This window comes from Rhinichthys klamathensis, unplaced genomic scaffold (genome assembly GCF_029890125.1).
Source record: "Rhinichthys klamathensis goyatoka isolate OS25496 unplaced genomic scaffold, OSU_Roscu_1.1 h1tg000055l_1, whole genome shotgun sequence".
In the NCBI taxonomy this organism is placed as follows: domain Eukaryota; kingdom Metazoa; phylum Chordata; class Actinopteri; order Cypriniformes; family Leuciscidae; genus Rhinichthys; species Rhinichthys klamathensis.
The window spans coordinates 6,229,921-6,248,970 of NW_026606600.1; the positions used below are offsets into that span (position 1 = coordinate 6,229,921).

The 19,050-nt window shown below is 46.2% G+C and overlaps 1 protein-coding gene across 1 annotated transcript; it reads left to right on the forward strand.

Annotated features, from left to right (window-relative positions):
- Window positions 1-2,273: 2,273 nt before the first annotated feature.
- On the forward strand, window positions 2,274-5,847 carry LOC130083381 (uncharacterized). Its single transcript, XM_056248388.1, has 3 exons — window positions 2,274-3,105; window positions 3,199-3,393; window positions 4,150-5,847. The coding sequence occupies exons 1-3, from the start codon at window positions 2,274-2,276 to the stop codon at window positions 5,697-5,699; spliced, it is 2,577 nt and encodes an 858-aa protein (XP_056104363.1). The 3' UTR covers window positions 5,700-5,847.
- The last annotated feature ends 13,203 nt before the right edge of the window (window positions 5,848-19,050 follow it).

Here is a 19,050-nt window from a genome sequence, read left to right on the forward strand (position 1 = left end):
CATGTATACGGCGCCGGGTTATTTCTGTTTGATGCTCATTTTATCAGAATTTTATCAGATCTGTTTTTTGCCATAAAGCAATTAGTTACCTCGCGAGACCTGATATCACACGATACTTCCTAACACTGAGGCCGGCGAGCCCAAAGTTGCAAGGGTGGTTTTGCGGCTCACAGGCACCAGGGGGTGCGAGACGACCACCATTCAACACGAAATCAGTAATATAAACATTACAATGACTCCAAAGCTGTTCGGTTAAGGTAAAAAAGTTACTTAGTTCACCTTTAAGCTACAGAGCTACAGCTTCAGCAACAGAATACCATTTAAGGTCCAGTGCAGGAGACTATAGAATAGGAATTACCACTGCATTTGTGTTTCTATTGGCTGATGTATTCTAGAAATGTAAGGAAAAAATTATGCCATAGCCTGTCAGTATTATACTAACCTAGTCGATCCACCAAAATCTAGATGAATAAAAGAGGTGGCATTGCTAATCGAGAATTGATATGCTGATTTGGCTAACAGCTACATCAGTATTTTTATATTTAATAGCTTGCTCCCAAAACACAGCAATGTACGTACTGCTTTAATCTGAACAGCGGAACTTTAGTTAACTGCTAAATGAATACATTCATATGTAGCTAGCTAGTTAACTCTGGCAGCTGAAAATCTATTGACCATGTCATAAAATATCAGTTATCAGTTAGCCGCGATGCTAACGGAGTCGACTACAAAGCAAAGCAAATAGAGCACAGCTTTGATAATAATACCTTACCTTTGTGAAAGTGCCGTGAGCAAACAAGCATGTATTTGGAAATATTATCGAAGGTGATGGTTTTCCTCCGTACAGCGGCGACCCAAGCCATCCGACGCCTCTTCGTAATTTCAGACAATTTTTCAATTTCAGATAATTTTTGTGTTTTTTTCCAAGTAGGAAAATGGTGAAAACTAACGTGATTTATGAGGCGTTTGCCCTGTCGATCGTGAGACCGATAACAGCAGTTCACAATACAGCAATACTGAACCATTTTCCTTAAAATAACCTAAATTAAACCTAATATTATCAAATGACCAACGTTACAACTTTAATTACCTACTGCCTACTATACAGTACATACTTCCGTACCGTGATTCCCACAATGCATTGCGATGTGACGCAACAATCCCGAATTCTATTGGGTGACCTCTACTAGATAGGAAACCAGTACGGATGCAGATGGACACAGGAGCTGCGGTATCTCTGGTGTGTCGTGGAAATTCTTAATACAAATACAACCTACTTAATCTGACTTCTTCACCACGGACAATTTAAACAACTTCCAGTCGTTTAAATAATAACTACAGTATCTTGAGGTAATTACCTGAATACTTACTTACAATACAATACAATACTTCCCTGAAGTAAGGTGACGGCGTCCCGTCAAGAAGCTACTATACCTCAATCACCAGCCTGGTCTCATTGTTAATACGTACGTATTATAATACATTATTTTCAAAGATAGAAAACGTACTTTTTTACGTAAACATTTAAACGTAACATTATTATGATTTTACAGCTACAAAACGTTAACTATTTACATATATTTCATATAATAAAGATATCTGTATAATTTCCCTTTTACCATTTTATAGATAAATGTAAGATCCCTTAACACTCCCAAACCTAAACATACCCAATTATTCAGTGTTTTTAACCTTACCACATAATGTTTATTTTAGATTTCAGACATTTAAATTCACATAAGTACTAAAAAAACAATACATTTAGAATTTGTAAAATACACACTTAAGATAATAATAATAATAATTTCCATTATAATTAGACGACACATTTTATTCATATCAGATAATGTTACACATTGTGTAAGTAACTTTAAAGTTAACTCTATTCTTCTCCCAGTTCACCGGCCACTTACTTTCATGTATTTCGGGAGAAGTGGACGAATTCACGTGCTGTAAATCGAACAGATCCGATTCTCTGAACAGTGGCACAAACTAACATGGAGGCGCATATAGCTCAACTAACGCAATCGTTATAAAGGTGTTTAAACAACATAACATTTCCACTTGCATATATTTGACAATTGATGTTTCATTAACAAGGTTCGGGAGGAACACGTTCTAATGATCAAACAATCAAGTCATTCCAGCCAGCTGTCAGCAATCAGTAATCAACAGGTCCACTCAATCAGCACGAGTAAAGCCTATAAATATACTCAGTCGACTCACCCATATTCCTCGACAGTTTTCAGCATTTGGTTTACCGCTTTGCTACGATGTCCCAAATGCAGTTTTCACCATCCGATGACGAGCTTAACCATGCTCCGGTTCCTCCGCCGCCATCAGCTGGCCCCAGGACAACCTCTCCACCGGATACCGCCTCCGAGCCCCACGTTTCATCTCGCGGGCGCCGGTCTGCGCAAGCAACCCCTCGCACGCCAAGACGCCGAGGTTTACCCTCACCTCCACCGGCGAGGACTCCAGCTTCCTCCCCGGCATCCTCCTATCGTTCGGCCGTACCAACGATTCCGCCTATTGGGAAGTGGACAGTCTTGAGTCTGAGACAAGCGCTGATAAACTCTGATATTCAGCCCTCGCGCAGGATGACTAAAGCGCAACTATACAACTTATACGTTACCTTGCAATCATCAAATCTCTCTCCTAAATCCACCCCAGGTTCCAAGGCGGCCAGCAGGCCGGGAAAATCTCGTGAGGCCCCGAATTCGCCTCGCCCGACTCCGCCACCTTCCCGTGCAAGATTCGGTTTGCCGCACGCTTCACCCCGCGGCGCCAGGATTTCTGCGAGCCTGGGTCGCGCTCCAGATTCCACCGCCACGAGACCTCACTCGCCTCCCGCTTTAGCTGAGCTTTTCAGCACGGCGCTTCCCGCCGCAGTGCCATACACAGCTGGGCCCGCCGGGTCACCCTCTGCCTCCCAGTGTTTTCCTCCTGCTGTTTCTAACTCTTTTCCCCTGCAGTGGCCTCCGGCTCCCATAGCAGACGCTAGCGTGAGGCTGCCTCCGCTAGCGGTGCAGGCTCAAACTTTCCACCACCTTCCCGCGACTACTGCTAACCCCTCCCATTTTCAGTGGCCTGCAGCTCAAGCAAGTGCGAGACCGCCTCCGCCTGCAACACAGGCTCAGGCATCTCATTTATTTCCTCCTTTTCCCCCTTATGCTTTTCTCAATTTTCCTTCTCAAGCCCCACAGGCCGACCTAAGCGTGAGGCTGCCTCCGCCGATAGTCGCAGCCCAGGCTTCTCTCCCTTACAGCTCTCTCTTAAATGCCAAATCACAATATTCTCTTTTCACAGCTACCCCGATGCCAGTCCCACCAAACGCTGTCGCTCTGGAGCCTCCCCCAGTGACTCAAAACATCCGAGCACAGATTCTGGCAGGTGCGGATGTAGACCTTTCACATTTACTTTCTCTGCTTCCCGTATCCGATTCTAACCGCCAGTTAGACTGCGGGGATTTTTCAGTCACTTTAAAAAAACAGAATACACATTCATCACGTTTACTTTCTTTTTCTGAGTTTTCAATCGCTTTCAGCCACTTCACAGAAATCATTTGCTCAGCCTTCCCTCATAGGCGACGCGAACTGAACGACTATTTAGCGCTGATAGCCGAGCTCGCGTTGTCCTACGGGGGAGGGCACTTTTACACATATCACAAACTCTTCTCAGCAAAATGCGCTGTTAGGGTTTCACAGTGGAACCAATGCCCATACTGGGGAGCACTAGACACTGACCTGCACAGCAGAGTTTTCCTTGGCTGCAGGAATATTTCTTGCGCGGTCTGCAGGTCAGTGGCACATTCCACAATATCGTGCCCTCAAGTTAACCCCTCCGTTCCTCCATGCCCGGAAACGGGACCAGTCAAATCCACCAGCTACACACCAAGACCGGCGACTAGCAACCCATATCCACACGAGGCTAATTTCCGCTCCAGAGCACTTACGGACAGCAAACAGCCTTGCAACAATTTTAATATCGGCAAGTGCACCAGGCAGCGTTGTCGGTACTTGCACATATGCAGCTTCTGTGGCGGTGCTCATGCCCGTCCTGTATGCCCTGTCTTTAAAGATGTCAATAAAAAATCTAAAAATTATTTATCGACTCCCGTGAATATTTCTCGCCTTTCTATCGAACTAGCTCACCACCCGGACTCTGACTTCACTGAATATCTGCTGTCTGGCCTACAACACGGTTTTAAACCGGGAGTGGTTTGTCCGCTCTCCCAAAACATAATCTGCGATAATCTCCAATCGGCTCTCGCCGAGCCCAACGTGGTAGACAACCTGATTAAAAAAGAAGTCGAGTCAGGCTTCATGATTGGCCCTTTTGACGAGCCTCCTTTCAAAGTTTTTCGCATTAGCCCCATTGGAGTGGCTACGAGAAAGTTTTCAGGTAAGAAACGCCTCATAGTCGATCTGTCAGCTCCACATAAATCCCTGTTCCCAAGCATTAACAGCCTGATCCCACTCGACGAATTTTCTCTCAAATATCACGACGTAGATCACGCAGTCGACCTCATAAAAATCGTGGGTCGGGGTGCCTGGCTCGCAAAAATTGACATCACTTCGGCTTTTAAAGTGATGCCCATCCACCCGGATTCATGGCACTTATTCGGAGTGCCCTGGCATGGGAAATTCTATTTTGCCGTACGCTTAACTTTTGGATGCAAAAGCAGCCCCAAAATTTTTGACATGCTATCTGAAGCCATTTGCTGGATCTTGTCAAACAATTACGCAATTCCTCACCTCATTCACCTGCTGGACGATTTTCTAATAATTTCGCCTCCCGGTGCCATTCCAGCAGCCCAGATCCTTACAGTTCAAAGAGTATTTGCCGAGCTCGGAATTCCCATCGCCCAGGAAAAAACCATGGGTCCCGCCACATCCATCGAGTTCCTTGGCATTAAGCTAGATTCAGTTAAATACCAGGCCTCCCTGCCCAAGGAAAAAATCGATAGAATAATCCTCATCTCATCTACCCTCGTAGACAGTTCAAAGTGTTCCAAACGCGAACTCCTATCCATGCTCGGCCACTTAAACTTCGCCATGCGCATTATTCCACAAGGCCGCCCTTTCATTTCTCATCTCCTCTCTCTCGCGTCTTCAGTTCACGCACTAGAGGATCTCATTTCCCTAACTCCAGCATGCCACGACGAACTCAGGCTATGGATAACTTTTCTTAAACAGTGGAACGGCCTATCATTTTTCTATAAGGATCTAATTTCCTCCCCCATCGACATCCAGCTGTTCACAGATGCAGCCCCCTCAGTCGGCTTTGGGGGGTTCTGCCAAGGACGCTGGTTCGCGTCTACGTGGCCCCCCCAAATACAGGACACGCTACAGTCCTCGGCATTATTCGAGCTCTACCCTCTCGTAGTAGCAGCCTTCCTGTGGGGGAAAGAATGGACTGCTAGCAGTATCGTAGTGCATTGTGACAATGAAGCTACAGTCCAGTGCATTAATAAAGGCCGTTCCCATTCACCCGCACTGATGCCACTTCTAAGACGTCTAATCTGGATTTCAGCATGTGATCAATTTATCTTAATTGCTAAACACATCCCCGGGTCAAAAAACCAAATTGCTGACTCTCTGTCTCGCTTTATGTTTCAGAAATTCAGGATGCTGGCTCCAGAGGCAGACAAGCTACCAACTCCAGTACCTCATTATTCGGAATTAATATTCCCATAACCCACCCGCAAAAATCCCTCCTCAACATATCGCTCGACACCATTCTCCAAGCAGTTTCCCCCAGAACTCTCCAATCCTATGTGACCGCATGGAGATGTTTTAAAGCCTTCCACCTTTCTTACAACACGCCATTCCCTGATTTTTCCCTCCTTACAATTACCTCCTTCATCTCTTACCTTAACAGCGTTAAGAGCCTCCAAGTCGGCACCATCAAAAGTTACTTAAGCGGCATCCAATTTTTTCACAAATTGATTCACGGCGCCCCCTCACCGGAGATAAATAATTCACAAACCTCCCTCTTAATTAAAGGCATCCAACGATCCCAGCCCACCCGCCCGGACACCAGACAACCCATAACGTTAGATATTCTTACTAAATGCATTCATACCCTCCGCTCAGGCTACCGATCCCTTAATACCTCTCGCACACTCGACGCCATGATAATTCTAGCTTTTTTTTGGTTTCCTAAGATGCTCTGAACTGGCTATCACTTCCAGATTCGACCCAAAAATCCACCCAAACATCTCAGATCTTTCAGTGCTTGACAGCGAAACTATCTCTTTTCTGATCAAACAAAGCAAAACAGACCAAACCAAAAAAGGCCACTTCATATATATTTTCAACCTCTCGTCACCAATTCAACCTTTCCAAACTATACTAGCATACCTCCAACTGAGAAACTCTCATGCTAAATCCCATCTCGAACCCCTGTTCATAGACGACTCTAACAAACCCGTGACACGCTTTTGGTTCCAAAAAAACCTAAAATCTGTTCTCCAACTATCAGGCATCCCAGCAGAGAATTTCTCCAGCCATTCCTTCCGCATCGGGGCAGCAACCTCAGCAGCCCAAAAAGGCCTCTCCCAACAGCAGATCCAAGCGCTTGGAAGATGGTCCTCAGACGCGTTCCAAACCTACATCAGAACTAATCGTTTCCATATCAAAAAAGCCCACCAAATCCTCATCGGTAAAAAAAAAAAAAAAAAAAAAAAAACTCGAGCATCCATGTCTTCTCTTTCTCCGTCCAGCGAGTATTGATCTCCCAGCGGACACAGCGAGAGCCTTCCCGGTCGAGCATCCATGTCTTCTCTTTCTCCGTCCAGCGAGTATTGATCTCCCAGCGGACACAGCGAGAGCCTTCCCGGTCGAGCATCCATGTCTTCTCTTTCTCCGTCCAGCGAGTATTGATCTCCCAGCGGACACAGCGAGAGCCTTCCAGGTCAAGCATCCATGTCTTCTCTTTTCTCCGTCCAGCGAGTATTGATCTCCCAGCGGACACAGCGAGAGCCTTCCCGGTCGAGTATTTATTTCTTCTCTTTTTCCGTCCAGCGAGTATTGATCTCCCAGCGGACCCAGAGACAGCCTTCCCGGTCGAGTATTTATATCTTCTCTTTCTCCGTCCAGCGAGTATTGATCTCCCAGCGGACACAGCGAGAGTTCCCCAGGTCAAGCATCTTCATCTCCTCCTCCTCCGTCTAGCGAGTATTGATCTCCCAGAGGACGTAGCCAAACCCTCCCAGTCAAGCATCTATGTTTTTCTCTTTCCTGACTGGTGAGGCTTACCCTTTCCGATGCCGTGACCATTGCCACAAAAACCCTCCCGTTCGAACATCCATACTTACCCGTCCGACACCGTAAGCATTGAACTCCCGTCGGACGCTGCAAGAGCTCTCCCAGCCAAACAACCAGGCTCTCCTTGAAATGCCAGCCCGCCAATCTCTGCGCTCTTTTCGGGGGGTCTTTAAGCAGGCGGCTGTCCTTTATTCACTTTGCTTTATGGGGAGTACTCTGGGTTCGGGCCCAATTTCCGAGCTCGGAGCCCTCCCCCCGGACAGCACGCCAAATACGCATAACCATCTATTCTCTGATCATTTGTAAGTGTGAACTCGTGAATTGATGTTTCATTAACAAGGTTCGGGAGGAACACGTTCTAATGATCAAACAATCAAGTCATTCCAGCCAGCTGTCAGCAATCAGTAATCAACAGGTCCACTCAATCAGCACGAGTAAAGCCTATAAATATACTCAGTCGACTCACCCATATTCCTCGACAGTTTTCAGCATCCCTCCACCACCCCATCTCCTCACACTTGCCTAGTTATCTTCCTAAACAGAGATACGGGGGGAGTACTCTGGGTTCGGGCCCAATTTCCGAGCTCGGAGCCCTCCCCCCGGACAGCACGCCAAATACGCATAACCATCTATTCTCTGATCATTTGTAAGTGTGAACTCGTGAATCGGAATATCAAATATTTCATGCGATAGCTAACAAATTTGTGAATATTTTGAATAAAAAAATTAAATAAAAGCAGATCATTAGTCATTTAGTGGCTGCGGTGTGTCACGTGACAAACAATGACGCGTCACCATAGAAACAATAAAGTGATAAGTTCTAAATAATGATCGCCTTGAAAAATATTTTACATGTACGTTTAAAAAGGTTAAATATGAATACACAGCCTGTGTTTTTTTAATTAAGTAGGCTACAGTAGTTTTTTTTACTTAATATTTTAAGTACAGTAGGTTACAGTTTTTATTTCACTTTTAGGTGCAATACATTTGAATTTAATCATTATTTAAGTTTTTTATTTACCTGTATGTAAGCAGAACAGTGCAGAATTAATGTTCAAACTGTGTTTTTACAATGTTTAAAGTGGCTGACAATAATAAATATTCCTTCACTTGCTGCCGCAAGAATGCAGCGTTGGGCCTTTTTCTATCTGCCCATCAGTATGATATCAAGTATAGAATATCGGAACATCATGCTAATGCTGCCGGGCTCTCCCGACTGCCATTGCCCACTACACATCCAGAACCGGCAAAGGCAGAAATGTTCTACTACAAAAAGGTAAACAATTCCCCAGTAACGGCAGCTCAGGTAAAAAAGCACACACGTACTGACCCAGTGATGTTCAAGGTTTGGGATCTCATGCTCAGAGGGGAAGTGGGAGAAATGTCTCCTTTCCTAAGGCCTTCTGTGATCAGGAGAAATGAGCTTGCAGTTGAATCTGGATGTCTACTGTGGGGCTCAAGGGTCATTATTCCACCACCATTGAGACGAGTACTGGAGGAACTTCATTCTGGACACTATGGAGTTGTTCAGATGAAGGAGATTGCCCATAGCTACCTTTGGTAGCCAGGTGTGGACTCTGAGATTGAAGAAAAAGCAAAAATGTGCAATGCATGTCAAAAGCTGAGAAATACCCCTCAACCCCGTTACACCACTGGCAATGGCCCGAGGAACCATGGGTTAGAGTCCATATTGATTTTGCAGGGCCATTCGAAGACCATATGTTTTTAGTTCTTCTTGTGATTTTTTACTCAATTTTAGTCCCACAGCAAATGGCCAGAGGTTGATGTAATGAAATGCACGTCATCAATGAAAACTGTGGAAGCCCTTCGTTCAATTTTTGATCGGTTTGGCTTGCCACAGCAACTTGTCAGTGACAATGGGCCTCAGCTAGTCTCGGAGGAGTTTGAGGCTTTTATGAAGGCCAACGGGATTCAACACATTCGATCAGCACCTTATCACCCGTCCACTAACCATCTTGCTGAGCGGTTTGTCCGGACAATGAAAGCTCTTAAGTCGACACAGGGTAAAGGATCACTGAATCAACGCCTCGACACTTTTCTACTTTCTTACAGAAACACCCCCCATGCCACCACCAAAGTGTCTCCTGCCGCTGCTATGTTCAAGAGACAATGTACTTATGTACGGCAAAAGACAACATCGCACACATCTGAATTTGTTGAAACCCCTGAAAACAAAACAGACTGTTCAAGCGCAACAACACCTTCAGATGGAACGCTGTCTAAAAGCAAAACATAGTTGTTTCAGACCTGCAGACAAAGTGCTAGCTCGTAACTATAGGAATGGTGTCGAATGGCTACCAGCAGTAGTGATTGCACAAACAGGGCCAGTGTCTTACACGGTTGAGCTGGCAGATGGTCATCTCACCTGGAAAAGGCATGTAGACCAGTTATTGTGCAAATTCATGTGACAACTCGGGAGAATAGGTGACGATAGATCCTTACCTGGAAATTGCTCCAGAATTCCATGATCTGTCTGAGAATTCTTCCACACCAATCCTCGAGAATGCACAGACTGAGGGCCAGATGTACGTATATTTGCGAACGCAGCGTTAATAGTGCCATGGCCAAGACGCAGAAAGTGCTTGATGTGAAACCGCAGTGTGCGTGTTATGTACCAAACCTGTAGTTCATCAGGTAATCAGCGCCTGTCCCCACCCACTATACCGTAAATTGCGCGTATTTAAATACGCGCAATTGAATGGGCCTCCTCCTCTCACTGCTGATGCTATGACTGTTTGAAATTATCCTGATGCCAACAATTTGTCACGGGTACTAGTACAAAAACAAGGAAGAGAACTCAAGTGCAAAACAAGGAGGGTTTAATAACAAAAACAGTACAAACACAAATCAAAAACCCACGAGGGGGAAAACATAATAAATGAACATGAAACCAACACTGACTCTGAACATCTGAACATTGACAAGGAACTGGGAAGACGTATGACAACGAACCGACAAAGACTGCATACAAGAGGAGACTTAAAAAGGGAACAAATCAAGAGGGAACAGGTGGAACAACTCAAACACTAATCAGGTAACGAGGAGGAGGGATCAACAATCACAACAGCACATGGCACAACATAACAACACCCATGTGCAACCCAAGACAGGACAGGCATGTGACATAACCCCCTCCCTACGGAGCGGCTACCAGACGCTCCATCAGGCTAGGGCGGGGCAGGAAGGAAACATCAAGGCGGAACGGAAGGGACTGATCGGAGGGACTGAAGGGATAGACCAGGGTGGGACAGACCAGGGCGGGACGGGAGGGACAGACCAGGGCGGGACAGGGACATCGGGCGGCCAGGGCGAAACAGAGAGTCCATAGGGCGGTGAGGGAGAAACACAGAGTCCATAGGGCGGTGAGGGAGAAACACAGAGTCCATAGGGCGGCGAGGGAGAAACACAGAGTCCCTCGGGCGGCCAGGGCGGCGAAGAGCCCTCGGGCGGCCAGGGGGGCGAAGAGCCCTCGGGCGGCCAGGGCGGCGAAGAGCCCTCGGGCGGCCAGGGCGGCGAAGAGCCCTCGGGCGGCCAGGGCGGCGAAGAGCCCTCGGGCGGCCAGGGCGGCGAAGAGCCCTCGGGCGGCCAGGGCGGCGAAGAGCCCTCGGGCGGCCAGGGCGGCGAAGAGCCCTCGGGCGGCCAGGGCGGCGAAGAGCCCTCGGGCGGCCAGGGCGGCGAAGAGCCCTCGGGCGGCCAGGGCGGCGAAGAGCCCTCGGGCGGCCAGGGCGGCGAAGAGCCCTCGGGCGGCCAGGGCGGAGCAGATCTTTCGGGAACAGACACCGGCTCGGGAACAGACACCGGCTCGGGAACAGACACCGGCTCGGGAACAGACACTAGAACAGAAACAGTCACAAAGACAGACACAAACACAGACACAAACACTGGGTCCGGCACCGACATGAGCTCTAGCTCTGGAACAGGCACTGGCTCTGCCTCCGGCTCCGGCTCAGGAACAGGCACTGGCTCCGGCTCCGGCTCCGGCTCCGGCTCTGCCTCCGGCTCCGGCTCAGGAACAGGCACTGGCTCTGCCTCCGGCTCCGGCTCAGGAACAGGCACTGGCTCTGCCTCCGGCTCAGGAACAGGCACTGGCTCTGCCTCCGGCTCAGGAACAGGCACTGGCTCTGCCTCCGGCTCCAGCTCAGGAACAGGCATAGGCTCTGCCTCTGGAACAGGCATAGCACAGACCTGCCTCTCCAAGATCCGAGTCAGACGCTCCAGATAGTCTGTCACAACTTTGGCGGCCATGCCAAAAGGGATCTCTGGCTCTCGCTGGGCAGACGGGACGTGAGCTGGCTCTCGCTGGGCAGACGGGACGTGAGCAGTCTCTCGCTGGGCAGACGGGACGTGAGCAGTCTCTCGCTGGGCAGACGGGACGTGAGCAGTCTCTCGCTGGGCAGACGGGACGTGAGCAGTCTCTCGCTGGGCAGACGGGACGTGAGCAGTCTCTCGCTGGGCAGACGGGACGTGAGCAGTCTCTCGCTGGGCAGACGGGACGTGAGCAGTCTCTCGCTGGGCAGACGGGACGTGAGCAGTCTCTCGCTGGGCAGACGGGACGTGAGCAGTCTCTCGCTGGGCAGACGGGACGTGAGCAGTCTCTCGCTGGGCAGACGGGACGTGAGCAGTCTCTCGCTGGGCAGACGGGACGTGAGCAGTCTGTCGCTGGGCAGACGGGACGTGAGCAGTCTCTCGCTGGGCAGACGGGACGTGAGCAGTCTGTCGCTGGGCAGACGGGACGTGAGCAGTCTCTCGCTGGGCAGACGGGACGTGAGCAGTCTCTCGCTGGGCAGACGGGACGTGAGCAGTCTGTCGCTGGGCAGACGGGACGTGAGCAGTCTCTCGCTGGGCAGACGGGACGGGAGCAGTCTCTCGCTGGGCAGACGGGACGTGAGCAGTCTGTCGCTGGGCAGACGGGACGTGAGCAGTCTCTCGCTGGGCAGACGGGACGGGAGCAGTCTCTCGCTGGGCAGACGGGACGTGAGCAGTCTCTCGCTGGGCAGACGGGACGTGAGCAGTCTCTCGCTGGGCAGACGGGACGTGAGCAGTCTCTCGCTGGGCAGACGGGACGTGAGCAGTCTCTCGCTGGGCAGACGGGACGTGAGCAGTCTCTCGCTGGGCAGACGGGACGTGAGCAGTCTTTCGCTGGGCAGACGGGACGTGAGCAGTCTCTCGCTGGGCAGACGGGACGTGAGCAGTCTCTCGCTGGGCAGACGGGACGTGAGCAGTCTCTCGCTGGGCAGACGGGCGTCTCCTCCTCCTCCGTCCATGACGGCGAGAAGCCGGCCCAGAACTGTCTTCCACCGGTCCAGGATCGAAGGGGGGCCAGGATGGAGAGTGATGTTGACCCTCCTCTCGACCACCTCCTCCTCCTTTACAACCTCCCCGGGTCCCACGAAAAATTACCTGGCGGGTCCCCCGAAAATCTCTCCTCTCCCGCTCCTTGGCTGGGGAAGAGAAGTACGAAAACCCCCCGCTGGAACCCAGGTTTGGCGGAGTCCTTCTGACACCGCCGATCGGAGAGAATTGGGTTGATCCAAATGTGGAAATGATGTAATCAGGGCAATCCAAGTCGTCGTCATCAATATACCTCCAGCAAAAATCCTCCATGCTGCTGAGTTCTCAAAGAGGTCGGTTCGTTCTGTCACGGGTACTAGTACAAAAACAAGGAAGAGAACTCAAGTGCAAAACAAGGAGGGTTTAATAACAAAAACAGTACAAACACAAATCAAAAACCCACGAGGGGGAAAACATAATAAATGAACATGAAACCAACACTGACTCTGAACATCTGAACATTGACAAGGAACTGGGAAGACGTATGACAACGAACCGACAAAGACTGCATACAAGAGGAGACTTAAAAAGGGAACAAATCAAGAGGGAACAGGTGGAACAACTCAAACACTAATCAGGTAACGAGGAGGAGGGATCAACAATCACAACAGCACATGGCACAACATAACAACACCCATGTGCAACACAAGACAGGACAGGCATGTGACACAATTGTAATGTAGCGAGGAGTTTAACAACTGCTGGAATGGAATGTAAATGCTGAGTCGGAGATTCGATGTCATCTTTTATTTCTTCCAGTAACTGTAATATTGCGTAGCTGCTTAATCTGTAACGCTTAATGATTTCGTTTTCACTCAACTGAAAAAGTGTGATTCTTGTATTAAAAATCTTTTCAGCTCGTCTCTTTAGCCTATGTCTTCGTCTTGCTCAGATTACTGCTGCCATTTCACCAGGAGGCATATGCCAGGAAACTCGCTTCCTAAGTTACACCTGCTTTTAAGAGGTGGAGAATTTACAGCGCAAAATAAAGGCGCGCTTTCACTGGCTTTTTCTGCATAACGCGGATTACATAATTAGGCGCAGTTTACACTTCCCCTCCCATCTCTTTATGTGACACTCCCACTTTCCCCTTGACCATCCCATGAATGCATATGCATGACAAGAAAAGCGCATTTTACCATTTTCAGTTCCCGCGACAGGCAGTCTGCACTTTCATATCGGTGCGTCCCATTTGTACATACCTCGCCATGGTTTTATACGCACTTTGCGAAACAAATACGCCTGAAGTAGGCGCAAAAGCATTAGTACATCTGGCCCTGAGACTCTACCAAGTCAGGCGAAAGAGACTGTTCCAGGTACAAGTCAGTCAGTGCCCTTGTCAACCCAAACCCCTGCGAAAGAGACTGTAACTGTGAATGTACCTACTGTTTGGCCATATCCTAAAAGAGAACGTCAACCTCCAAATAGACTGACACTCTAGTTAGTGACAAACCCACAACAATGAGGCAGAATAATCCCCAGGGTTGTGTCCGGGAATAGAGGTAGTCTACTCTCTTTCCCTATAGTTAGTATAAAAATAAAATGTTGTTATCTTCTGGATATTGTATGCATCTGAAGCTAAAATAAAATGTTACTGTTGAAGTAATGTTTTTTTTTCTACTACAAATTTAGGAGTGTGGAATATGTTGTGTATTTACAAAATGCAAATTGACCTTTCTGAGTTTCCTTATACCCTCCTATGTTACGTAGAGTTTGAGTGTATCATTCATTTAAATAAAACGGCAAGCACTGGTTTACGCTTCGCTTACTCCTGCCTCTCATGTATTTATCTAGAAAATATAAGAAATATATAACACTGTCCAGTCAAAATGATTTGTTATCCTGTCTCTCCATAAGTGTATGATAACAATATTAAAAAAGAAAAGAATTTGAGAACTCCTTAGATTCTAATATACATAGAGGTATACATCTGGTAAACTTTCCCACGGTACATAAAATCTGTGACGATTTTTGTAACCTTAATAATTTCTCACAAAAGATTAATGTTAACTGCTTATAAATTGTACATGACATCCAAATGTATGGTATTAAGAAAAAATACATGTACTAAATCCAGACTAAAAATCATTAATCATTATAAAGTATGTGTATTTTTTTAAGTATTCATCTTGTAGATTCATAATAAAAGAGAGTGGTAATCATTACTTTAGTCCACTTCATTTCATTTGTAAATGTTTGGTGAAGCCAAATTTATTCCCACACACTTCTAGGTGAATTATCTGCAGCCATTAAAGTCATTTAAGTTTTAATTATTTTAATGTATGTTCATATTTTATTGTTATTAATGTGTGTGTAAGACATCCATTGATTTAGTAATTCTATTGTAAAAATGAGAGATGGTTCCTGGAGAAATCAACACCATAATTTCAACCTCACATTCTGAATCCCACCAGGAAGCACAATAGCTTTGAAATGTAATACTAGCATGCTGTGTACTGCATACTGTGCAAAACATAGCCTACTTTACAGTGCTTGTTATTTTAAAACAATAATAAGTGAAACAGTAGGCATTCTGCAAAGATGAACTGTTAAATATGTATCACACTACATTGCTGACATGTCTGCATTGCATATTTACTTTTTGTACACTTTTAATATTAATAAATGTGAGCTAAATTACTGCTGATTTATAGCGGATTTAAGCTTTTTTGAAAAAGTTAAACAAGTTGTTGAGTAACATGGAAATGTAATTTTGAAACAAAATTGCCAGTTACTTTATCTGTTTTTGTTTCAGCTTCCAACAAAGCCAAAAGCTCTTTTGATACAGAGCAAAACACAGTAGTGGATCCTAGTGAATCCTGAATGATTCACTGTTTTTCAACAAATTGGTTGAGTAAATTATTCAATGATTCAGTCATAAATGCATTAATTTTTTTTTATTCAAAGAATCAGCGTTTTGAACAAATTAGTTTTGTCAATGTCAATGGTGCACGCTATGTAACGATGTAACCTGCAGAAAGAGTTTAACAGAGATTGAAAGTTTGTCTGGATATATGACAGGAATGATTAGCCAACAAACTATTTTAATCCGTTTCCGAGTATGTATAGTTACATACATTTTCAAGGTTCTGAAACTGCTGGATTTTTCATGCCAAAACTGTGAACAGTGTAAAGTATCCACAATGCCATTGCAACTTTAAATTTGTATGCAGTATTTTAGCTGTAGGAAAGAGAAAGGGAACTCATTGATGGCTTCATATCAGTTGGATTAGAAGGGATATATGGAGCTGTGCATCATCGTGAAGCCAGTCAATATGCTGGGCAAGTGCTACTCGGCTCAATCTCTGCAACACTTTTGCCACATCATGTTATAAATAAAACATAGCTGTATATTTAGGCTGAAAAGAAAATCCAGAAAAGTAAATCTGCAGGGAGAGGCACTATCAATTTTTCAGTTGCAACACTTTATCATTGCACTGCTGACTGAGCATACTGGGGGAAAAAAGGCTATTATGCACATGTAAACAAATGAGGTGGCAAATATTAAATTATCACAATAAAATATAATTTTATCATAATCAAAATTACTACATGAAGAATTTGTAACAGTCATGTGTAACGGCAGCCCGATCTCATGAAAGTGCGTATCTATACCACGAATGTCATTTTTCGTGCTATTTATTCGCCAAAAATGTTTTTTGCGTCTGTATGATACGCAGTTTTCGCGTGCATATGATACGCACTTTATGGCGTGTAATACGCACGCACTCCCCACCCCCCCTCCCCCCTAAACCTACCCAAGGGGTTTTCAGTGCGTAGCATATGCACGCAAAAACCATTTTTGGCGTATAAATGGCACGAGAAATGACATTCGTGGTATAGATACGCACTTTCATGAGACTGTGTTGGTAACGGAGGCCAGCTAGTAAGAGCTGTGTGAGTAAACCTCACTCCCCTGGCCTCAAGAGGCGCACTATAGCGACTGACGCTAGAGGCTACAGGCTTTAGCGTCCTTGTTAGCGTGCCTGCCTCCAATGCCGGTTGGAATACAACTCAGAGAAGGTAGAACCGGAGGGGTTACATTGATGCCATGACCCAGATGGGAGTGAGGTTTAAAGGGGTCATATAATGGTACATGCACTTTTAGAAGTTGATTGTACTGAAATGTGTGTTGGCAGTGCCTGTACACAACCATCATATAATGATAAAAATCCATCCAGTGTTTTTGTTTTAATCTCCTTTAGTTTTCCCCTTTCTCAAATCGAGCCGTTCGACCGTGTGACGTCACACGGTCGGACGCCCCTCCCACGATTGTTGATTGACAGCAGCGTTTCAACACAGTCAAAGACCCGCCCTGAGCGAGCTCGAGCTGTCATCATAGTCCGTCATTGTTGATACGCTGGAGCAGAATGCGATTCGTCTTCGTCTAAGCGATTGTGGTGTTCTGTTCTTGGGTGTAATAAGGAACACAGCAGTCATTTTGATGTTCCTAAATCCGAACTGCTGAAGACACAGTGGCTGAGTTTTGTTTTCGAAGGGAATATTCCCCACGAGCAACGTCAATGCTTTCATGTTTGCGAGAATCATTTCTCAGCAGACTGCTTTATAAACGAGGATCAGTATGAGCTGGTTTTGCTAAGAAGCTGCTCCTGAAAAAAGAATCGGTAGCAACTATTTATGTTCCCTCTGCACCTCCAGACTAAGTAAGTGTAAAGTTTTATTAACCTTTATATTAATATTTGCAAATCGCGAAAAAAGGTTTTTCATGACCATTAGTTGTAATGTCAATCTGTCAATGAACTAACGTATACATCAGTAAACACATAGCGTTCGTATCTCACTACTCTACCCTGCCAGTGCATACAAAAATAGATCAAAGTGACATTACGTTAAAGGGATACTTCACCTCTGGGAAGATGAATGTGTATTTAATATTGGTCATTTATATAGTAGAAATGTGAAATTATTTTTTAAATTGAAGCATTCTAGACTGAGAAAAGGCAGAAAATGTATTTTTTACTCATGTGGCTGATAGACAACAACTCCCAGAATGCACTTGCTTTGCTGCCCTTACGAGGCCACTCCCAAACCACACCTACCGGTTATAGGCGGGAGAATCCGAAAAATGGATACAACTAGGCTTGCTTTGATACATCGTGAGTTATTTGATAAATTTCCATAGAAATGGTGCTATTGCGTACGTTGTACCGGGATGTACTAGCCTAATGTATATAACACGACTTAGACTTTCACATTAAAAATATGATGCAAGGCAGGACCATGTCAACAGAGTAGCCTAGCTTAGTAGCTCTGCATATGAACTGTTTTCCCCCAATTGAAATCACCATTTCTCTAAGCTAATACATTATCTAGGCTAATCCATACTCTAGTAACACTAATGGTGTGTTCACACCGAACGCGAATAGAGCGTCAAATACGCGTCTAGTTAGACGCTTGAATCTTCCGCTCGAGTTCAAATTTTTCAACTTGAGCGGAAGACGTTCGCGGCAAACGCGTCGCCCAATTCGGCGCGAATGACGCGTCTATTCACGTCTTTGCATTGACTTTGTATGTATGTAATCTACTCGCGCAAATAATTAAATTCGCGTTTGAACACACCATAAAGGTTTGCGAGAACCACAACCAATGCGAGTTATAACTTTTAATTAAAAAATTATTAATATTAACACTTTTACACTCAAAGCTCTGCGGATTCAGCGATCTCGTCCAGAAGAAAATGGCTTTGCTGAGATTCGCGACAGCAATAGGACGCTATGTCTGTTACCATAGGCGCACAGCGAGAGCACTGACACCACCAGTCCGCCCCAGCTCGAGTCTGGCCGGGCTCAGGTCTCGCTCCCCTGCTGCAGCAGCTGCTCCGGCTCTTGTTCCTCCATCTCCCGCAACTGTTCATCGCTGTATTGCGGCTCGTACAGGTAGCCGCGAGCATCAGATTTTCGCAACAGATCTTCGAAATCCCCTTCTGCCATTTCAGCTTCAAAAATACCTTCCGCCATCGTGATTAGCCTACTATACAAACTTTCTACACAGACCAAGAGGCAAGAGCCTGTTAGCTTAGCTTCTACAGAAAGATGGCTGACACTCTCTTTACATTCTGTGAGTGAGATCCCGCCCCATATGGGCGTGGTGAAAACATGCGGAACACTGGCTGTAGTCTTTAGCCTCTGGCACAAAAATCCTCCGATGATGCAAAATGACGATTTTTGCGTCATTGGAGGATTTTTTCCAGACTAAAAATTAATTTTTCTCTCATATCAGGGGGATATGAGGGGGGGGGAGCACGGTAATTCGAAAATACTACTGGTTTTCTACTGATACAAAGCTTAATGCTAAATCCTGAAGTATCCCTTTAACCAATCATTCAGAAACCTCCTGTTCGAGCCTTAATTGTCGAACTTCTTTGTGGCCGTCATCTTGTTCCGGGTCCGACTCCGGTTCAAACTGA